General features: G+C 47.2%; 1 protein-coding gene across 1 annotated transcript; it reads right to left on the bottom strand.

Moving 5' to 3' along the window:
• Positions 1–5764: 5764 nt before the first annotated feature.
• Positions 5765–8691, bottom strand: LOC118476685 (uncharacterized). The gene is made up of 2 exons (XM_035966267.1): positions 8102–8691; positions 5765–7698 (listed from the first exon to the last, which is right to left on the bottom strand). Exons 1-2 carry the CDS (start codon positions 8113–8115, stop codon positions 6147–6149), a joined length of 1566 nt encoding a protein of 521 aa, XP_035822160.1. The 5' UTR covers positions 8116–8691; the 3' UTR covers positions 5765–6146.
• Positions 8692–9059: the final 368 nt, after the last annotated feature.

The raw sequence follows: 9059 nt of genomic DNA, 5'->3' as shown, positions 1-9059 counted from the left end.
CAAAACCAAGTAGTTTAAATTTATATTTCATAAATGTCAATTAATATAATTACGTCGAATCAAAGGTTTTAACTAATACTTGTTTAGCGTAAACGCGATAACTTCTCGACCGTAGCTCCGATTGTCGCGTTTCTTTTCGTCGCGTGACCATAGTAGCAAGCTCTATTTTTGCATGCTTTATTGTCTTTCTTTTAATAGTGTAATGTTCTTATGCATATATATATATATGATTGTTTGCTTATGCCTGTTCGTCTTCGCTTCACGTTGCGATTAGATCGCGATTCGTTTTCGGGCTTCGGGGAATCGAAGAGAAGGTGTTGGCTACCAAGTGATCAAGTTATTTGAGTTCTACGAGGTTGAAGACCCTGAGCATCTGTTTGGTGAAGGCAAGTACCCTCTGACCCATTCTGTCCTATTTACTTTATAATTCACTATTCGGCAATACCATGATCAGCCTAAGGATTGACTAGCTTTCTATTTACCTTGTCCTTGACTAACTTTTGGGTTATTATGGTTAGCTTCATGCTATTTCTCTACTTTAATCAACGAACATGATAGGAATATTTATGATACGATGATGCTATTTTGATTATGATGATGAACTTGTGATACTTTAGGGGACTCATGTTGTTTCTTGAGTACCTATCTGTAAGGACCTGTTCGTTGAGAGACCACCTGGGATAACAGTACAACCATGAGGGTGGAATGGGACGCCCTTAGCTGATTAATTAGATGAACTTGGGGTGTAGTTGGCTTTGCCGGAGGACTGTCAATGGGGGCTGGGGCATAGTGCTTGCTCTGCTAAGGGTGGGTGCCGAGGTTCATTCGATTTGGTTTTGTTAGTCACCCACCTTAGGGAGGAGTACTATGTTTGTACGACTGGTGAAACATAATGAGCAACTACACACTAGGGGGATTTTGTAAAGGCTACGTAGTGACACCCTGCAAGGCCACCTAGGTAGTGGTCAATGGGGAGTAGCGCTCTCCGGGCAGAAAGGGAATCACGGCTCATGGGTAAAGTGTGCAACCTCTGTAGAGTGTTAGAAACTGGTACATCAGCCATGCTCACGGTTATTGGCGACCTTGGGATCCTCTTTGATTAGAGATGCAGATGGTTCGAGATGCAATGATTCTATTGATGGTTTTTGGTTCGATGATAATAATTATGTTCCTCGCTGAGTAAATGGTTCACAGGTTGGTTATTGCTAAAACTTGGCTTCTACTAATAATAAATACCTAACGAACAAAAAGCAACTGCTTTGACCCTAACCCCACATAAAGCTAGTCCACTTTAGCTAAACGAGACATTTGCTGAGTACGTTGATGTGTACTCACCCTTGCTTTCACAAAACACTAGGTTGCCTTTGGTGCAACCTATGCTCAGGTAAAGAAGAAGAAGGTGTTGAGGCGGTTCTCAAGGAGTTCCAGGATTCGACAAGTTCGAGGATTAGGCTAGCGCCCTCCCCCCAGTCAGATGCATGTGGTGGGTTTGTTTATGTCACACCCGGTTTTAGAAGGCAAACCGAATGCGAACCATGTACGTGCCAGGATCAGCAATTCACGTACACATCAGTTACATAACTGGACATCATCACACAGTGCTCAAATACTAACATAAAAGGGTAATAATAGTCGATTACATCATATGTCTGAGACATCCACATAGTCTTTACAATAATCAAAGTGCGGAAAAGAAACGTAGATACACGCGGCCTTCACAGACAGCCTACTCGGGGTCGCCGCTAACCCGCGCCTAGAACTCGTCGTGATTTTGGAACTCCTGCAGGTCTCCTTCCATGGCTTCATCCTCTCCTGAGTAGGGGTTGCAATGCTGACAACCTGGGGATGGGGGGGTTTGGTGTGTAGAGCAAGGGTGAGTACACATCAACATACTCAACAAGTGTCATGTTTGGCTGTAGTGGACTAGCTTTATGTGGGGGTAAATCAAGCAGTTGCTTTTAGTTGGTCAGATTATTATTACTAGTAGAGAAAGCCAAGTTTTAGAATTAACCCACGTTATTAACCCAAACGTACTCCTTTCCAAATGGAAAGAGTACCACTTACCATTACCAGAGTCAATACAAAAAACCATCAATCTCATTGCCACCTGTAATCCGAACATCTCGGATCAAGTACCACTAATCAATGGAGCTCCCTTGGCCGCTCATAACCGCGAGCACGGCTGATATATCAGTTTTCATAACACTCTGCAGAGGTTGCACACTTTACCCACAAGCTGTGATTCCCTTTCTGCCCGGAGAGAGCTACTCCCCATTGACCACTACCTAGGTGGCCTAGCAGGGTATCACTACGTAGCCTTTACAAAGATTCCCCGTGGCTGTAGTCGCCCGTTAGGTTTCCTAAATGCACCACACTCCTCCCCAAGGGGCGAACCAAACTTGGCAGAGCGAGCCACATACACCAAGCCCCATTAACGGCACGACGGCTAAGCGAACTACACCCCGATTCCTCTAATTATTCAGCTAAGGGCGTCCCACACCACCCTTAGCGTATCATTGATAAATCTCATCATGTTCATTAATTAGAGTTGAGCAATAACATAAAGCTAAACAATAATAATCCAACCCAAATAGGTAAACAAGGACATGGATAACAAAAGCTAGTCAATCCTTAGGTATAACTGTGTAAATGCGGGAGGTGAATTATAGAATGTATAGGACAGAGATAGGTCAAGGGGCACTTGCCTCCACCAACCAGCTGCTGCTCAGGGGCTTCTCCTACGAGTTCCTCGGGCTCCTCAACCAGATCGTTCTCTATACGAGCGCAAACATACATACATCCATCCATTCGAATTAGGAAATAAACAGTACACCATACAAGAGAGCAGATAAGTCAAATATGCATAAGATATGACATACGATATTGCATTCGCCATGGCTAGAAAGAGAAGAAGGAAGGTCTCGCAGTGGTTAAAGCTATACTCGAAGCGTATTACGAGTAGATGCATAACTAATCATTACGTGATCTAGTTCCACCTAGTTACACTAACAGGTATTAATCACATGCACTAATAGAATTATAACTATTTTCAATTGATCAACATTAAACAATGTCAATGATTAACTACATGAAATAACTAACGTAACCAATTTCTAAATTGAGTTTCCATTTATTGATATAAATAACGCGATCACTACGCATGGAATACACGGGGGGTAGACGGGCACGTCTAGGGGTAGACGAGCGCGCTGAGGGCACGGCGAGCAGCATCAAAGCACCGTGCGCACCACGCGAGCACGTGTGCGCGCAAAGCCGCGCTAACGTGCCGCGAACGAGCCACGCACACGTCGGGGCCGAGCTGCGCATGCGTCGCGCTGCGCGCCGCGAGCGGCAACGGGACCACGCCGGGGCCGAACGCGCGGGGCCGCGCGCTGGCCGAGCTCAAGGCCGTGCGTCATAGGCACGCCGGGCCGAGCTCAAGGCCGCGCTAGGGCCGACACGACGCGTGCAGGGCACGCCGAGGCGGGCGGGTCGCGGGGGCCACGCGCCGGGGCGGGGCTGCGCAGGGCACCACGGCGGGCGCGCGCGAGGGCAGGGGGGCGAACGCCGTGGCCGGGGATGGGGACGCCGCGCCGCACCGGGCGGGCGAGCACGCCGGAGGCGGGCGCGTGCAGGGCACCGCGCCACCACGCCGGCCGCGGGGAGGGGGCGGGGAAACGCGCCGGGGCGGGCACGCCGGGACGGCCACGGCGAGGTCGCGCGCCGCGTGGGGAGGGGGCTCAGCGGAGCCGCACCGGGATGAGGGGCAGGGCGAGCGCGCGCGGCGTGGTCGGCCACGCCGGGCCGAGCGGCGCCATGGTCGTGGCAGGCGCGAGGGAGAGGGAGGTGTAGGATCTAGGACACCGGCTAGAGGGGGGGTGAATAGACGGTTTTGACTAAAAACAACAATACTAAGTAAATTTAATCAATACAACAAGGGGAATAAATTTACTAGTGTCAATAAGTAAACAATGTATGAAAGACAACTACGGAGATTGAATACTTTGAAGAACAATAAGCAAAACACTAATCAATTGCAAGGCAATAAGTAATGCTAGAAGGAATAGACACCGAAATTTATCCCGTGGTATCGGTGATTTGCCGATCACCCCTAATCCACGTTGAGGTGGACTTCAAGCTCTCACTTGCTCCTCTATCAAGACACGACTTGATCTTTGAGCCAAGTGGACAAGAAATCACTCAATACCTCGATTCCACTAATGTCACCTTTGCCGCTCCGGCGAGGTAGGCGCGAACCCCTCACAATCAACACCGCGACTTCTCCACAATCTTCTTGGAGAGCTCGACGGAGACAATCACCCGAGCCGTCTAGGAGGCGGCAACCTCCAAGAGTAACAAGCCAACGACGCTTGCTCGGTGTACCACCTAGTGCCTCAAGGATCACCAAATGATGCAAATGCACTAGGAACCCTCAATCTCTCACTAGAATGCAATCTCAAGCAAAGAGTGTGAGAGAGTGAGTTGGAGGATCACAAATGAGCTCAATGTGTTCAAGGAATGGCCAAGAGAGCTCTCACACACGAGCTACCCTTCTATTTATAGCCCCCCATCTAAATCCAACCGTTATGTGCAAAGGGGGGCAATTCTGCGCACACGCGGACCGTCCGCGCCCTAGGGCCGGACGGTCCGCCGTACAACATAACGGCTATAATGACCGTTGAAACATGTCAGAGCTGTCTCAAAAGGTGTGTCCGGACTGTCCGCCCTTCAAGCCCGGACCGTCCGCGACCTGGCAGATTCAAACACCCGAGCCTCGGGTCAAACGGAGTTAACACGTGCGGACCGTCCGGCTATAATTCCCGGACGGTCCGCGACCTGAGGCAGTACTGTCCGGACTTGTCACCCGGACAGTCCGTAGTACAAATCGATAAAAACACACAGTCCCTGTTCAAAAACGAGTTAGACACATGCGGACCGTCCGCGCCTCACAGGCGGACCGTCCGCCTATAATTCAGGGACAGACCCGAAGCTACCTTTCTCTGGTCAGGACTGCGGACGGTCCGGCCCTAAGGCCCGGACGGTCCGCAGTGCAATAGAACACAGTGCCAACACAAATGGTCAGACTTCGGACCCTCTGGAGGATCGCGGACGGTCCGCCCCCAAGGGCCGGACAGTCCGCGCGACCAAGACTTCTCAAATTTCAAACATGCTCTTGAATGAACTTTTAACTCACGAAATGAGAAGCGCTGTTAGTCCTCATGCAAATGCAACTACTTGATGCTCTATGAGGCACTAAGTTTTACACAGATCTAAGTCATTGACCCCTCTTAATAGTACGGCTATCTAGCCTACTAATCCGGTCAGGTATCTTCTCTAAACTCCTCAAGACCGGCAAAAGTAAAACCTATATTATACCTTTGCCTTCATCTGATCCACAACCAATGCGTATGACTCTTCAACATTTCCTGTTCTATGTGGTCCAACCCTGCATTCTTATTTCTCCAAGAATCGTTAGTCCACAAGTAGTTGTCATTAATTACCAAAACATTACTAGAGGGGCCTAGATGATTCACAATCTCCCCCTTTTTGGTAATTGATGACAACACCACATAGTATATTAAAGAGAAGTTTAGTTTCTCCAAATCTCTCTCATACCTAAGGTATAAAATAGATTTTGGAGATGAGTTTCATAGGACTTATCTTGAATTGAAGTTCTGTCCAAAAGATAGATAAATCCCAATAGAAACTCAGTATGCAAGAAGGGCTCCCCCTAAGTGTGTGCAGGATTATTTGAAGTTGAAGATATAACACACATAATATATTAGAGCTTGATGGAGACTTTCCTACAAACATGGTTATCGAGACATACAAGCGATGATTCGTAGAGTGAGCGCAGCAATTATAATCACATCTCGATTAACCACACACAGAGTAATTTGAACTAAAACATAGTTCATCCCACAGAATATTACAGATAATAATCCACAGACATACGACATAGAGTTAATAGATCGAACCAAGTTCCAAATGCATAAGACATAAACTAAAACGGCACAAAAAAGATAAAATGCATATGCATGGTCTTAGTGTCCACATAGAACCACCAACTCCCCCTGAAGGAGACGCCTGACAACTTCTCATCACTTCTCTCCCCCTTTGGCATCAATTGCCACAAAGGAGAGGCCTTACTGATCACTCGGCGGAGGATGCATGTGGTAATAATGAGTGCGGAAGGTGTCAAACAGGGAGGAGAACTGGTCAAAGTCCTGCTGGAGCTGCTGCTGCCTCTGACTGATATCATGCATGTTGTCAGTTGTAGAAAGATTATCAAACTGACTGGAGAGAGCACCCATGTTATCTTGAAAGCTTTGTTGCATATTATTCAGCCTTGACATGATGGGATCAGTGACATTAGTGTGAATGTGATCACGAAGGTCAGAAAATTCAGAGTTGAGCACATCCCAGTTGTCGTCAAAGCGAGACCGCATGTCATCGAGGCGGTGATCCACATGTGACATCAACCCCTCAAATCGAGTATCAATATGAGCCTCCAGCCCTTGCTGCATGTTGTGAAAATAAGGATCAAAATATCCTGGAGCAGGCTCCCAATAGTGCTGAGGCTGAGGAGGAGGTGGAGGAGGAGGCATCTGCTGTTCCTCAACATTAGGCGCTGCTCCACCCTCATAGCCAGGGTCTTCCTCATCATCTGGGAATGGAGTGAGTGGCCTGGTGAGAAACCCTATCTCATTCTTAAAAGGCCTGAATGGAGTGTGGACAATCTCACATGGGCCCTCAAATCTTGTCTTGGATTTGATAAGAGCCATAATGTATGGAGCATATGCCAAGTTTTGATTCTTGTCCATCTTTAAATCATTAAGCTGCCTCATCATGAAAAGAACAATGTTCATGACTTCTCCATTCATAATGTGATGAATTATGTTCCAGAACTTCTCCCTGATTTTACTCTTATCACCACTCTTGGGAAGGATGGTGACTCTGGCAATCTTGTTGATGACAGCAGGATGATGTCTGAGTCCTGCTGTCTCACCAAATCTCCTGGGTATACCAAGTCTGGCTGGCTCATAAAACTGCACAAAATCCTCAAAATTGTCTTCAGTATAAAGATCCACTCCAGCAGAAATGGTGCCATAGTTCAGACTGTTGGCAGCTGCAAAGTCAGCAAAAGAAGCAGAGTAGCGCTTGAAGCCAGTCATCCAGGTGATGGATTCTTCTGCAATATCAATCTCTGAGGTAGCCAAGAATTGCTTAACAGCCATTTCATTAAAATCTGTGCGCTGCCCCATAAACTGATATAGTCCGCATGCCTCAAACTTAGGGATCAAACCCTCCATGACTGATTGACTGAGCAGGAATGACCAATCAATCACCTGATGCTTATGGAAATTAGTATCCACCAGGGTGCCCCAGAAAACATCAAACTGCAGCTGCGTGTGGAAAAACTGGATGTTGGTATCTGATGGCAGAGCATACTGATTCACAGTCCGTCGAGAGCAGTACTCAGTCATAGAAAATCTCCGCTTTGGGAAAGTCCATCCTTGGATATCAATGGGATAATCAGGATGAACATGAGGAAAATCTTCCGCATCCATGGATTCAGTGCCCCCAGCTGAGGATTGGGCTTCTGAATCAGTGGTTGGTACATAATCATCATCATTTCCTCGAGGGCGCTTGGATTTAAAGCGACCTGCAAGTTTCTTGCGTAGACCACCAAGACCACTGCAACAATGTGACAAACATCCATAGATGAATAATTGAAACCAATCACCATTTATAAAAGGAATGGAACTGTAATGCTCTGCCAGGGTCCGGACTGTCCGCGCTAGGGGGCCGGACGGTCCGCGCCAGAGGCCCGGACGGTCCGCGTCCACCAGGCGGACGGTCCGCGACCGACCAGGGGCGACTCCAAGAACCCTAGCCGCCACAAGTGTTCAATTTGATGGTTTTGCAGATAATACCCAGCCAAATAAGTTGAAAATTTTGCATAGCATTGATATTGAGAAGAACTAACAATCCCACCAATCAGATTTTGAAACCCACTGCTCAATTTCAGATCAGAGAAGAAACCCAAATAATCTCAAAGTTGATGAAATTTGATTAAATCCACAAGATTTGAAGATACCGTGATGAAGACATGTTGAGGGAATGGTGCAGCAAGCTGTCGGACTGTCCGCACGCAACTTCACTTCACGGTCCGCGCACACTCGACACAAGAGAGGATATAGCGAGTGGAGAGCAAGAGAGAACAACCGAATAGGCACAACTGGCAAGTCTGCGGGCTCTGGTCCTTTTTCTGCCCTGTCGCGGACGGTCCGCGCGGGGGCGGCGGACGGTCCGCGTCCTGATGACCTCAGACAGTCTGCGAGGCTGCTCGGACTGTCCATTGCTTGATGCTGCGGACGGTCCGCGGTCCATGGGCGGACGGTCCGCGGCCTGATACTCATTTTTCCAATTTCTGTCCACTTTCTGATTTTGAATTCCGAATCCGAATTGGTGCTCATATATGGACATTTTGACCAATCCAAAAGTTGGTATGCATGCATATACTTATGATGTATTTGAGAAATGCAAGATTTTTGAATTAAACTATCTAGAGTAATTAGAAATGAAAAATGCACAAATAATACCAAATAAATAGCACAAAAAAAACATACTTAGACCCAAGATGCAAGGCGACACATGTGTGATCAACTTCAAGTCACATTAGAGATATCGATCACATTCATTTCACTTCTTAGAGAACAAAATCTTGTTTCATCCAAAGGTTTTGTAAAAATGTCTGCTAATTGATCATCGGTGCCAATGGAATAAATAGAGATATCTCCCTTGCCAACATGATCTCTTAAGAAGTGATGCCGTATATCAATATGCTTGGTTCTTGAATGTTGGACCGGATTGGTAGCCAATTTCACCGCACTCTCATTATCACACATGAGAGGCACATTCTTGAAAATAATTCCATAGTCCAATAAGGTTTGTTTCATCCATAATAGTTGAGCACAACAATTTCCGGCCGATATATATTCCGCCTCGGCGGTAGATAGAGCAACCGAATTTTGTTTCTTAGAAGACCATGAAAC

Source organism: Zea mays, chromosome 3 (genome assembly GCF_902167145.1).
Source record: "Zea mays cultivar B73 chromosome 3, Zm-B73-REFERENCE-NAM-5.0, whole genome shotgun sequence".
NCBI lineage: Eukaryota > Viridiplantae > Streptophyta > Magnoliopsida > Poales > Poaceae > Zea > Zea mays.
Note: the sequence above shows the minus strand (reverse complement) of the source record. Positions and strands in the feature narration are given on the sequence as shown.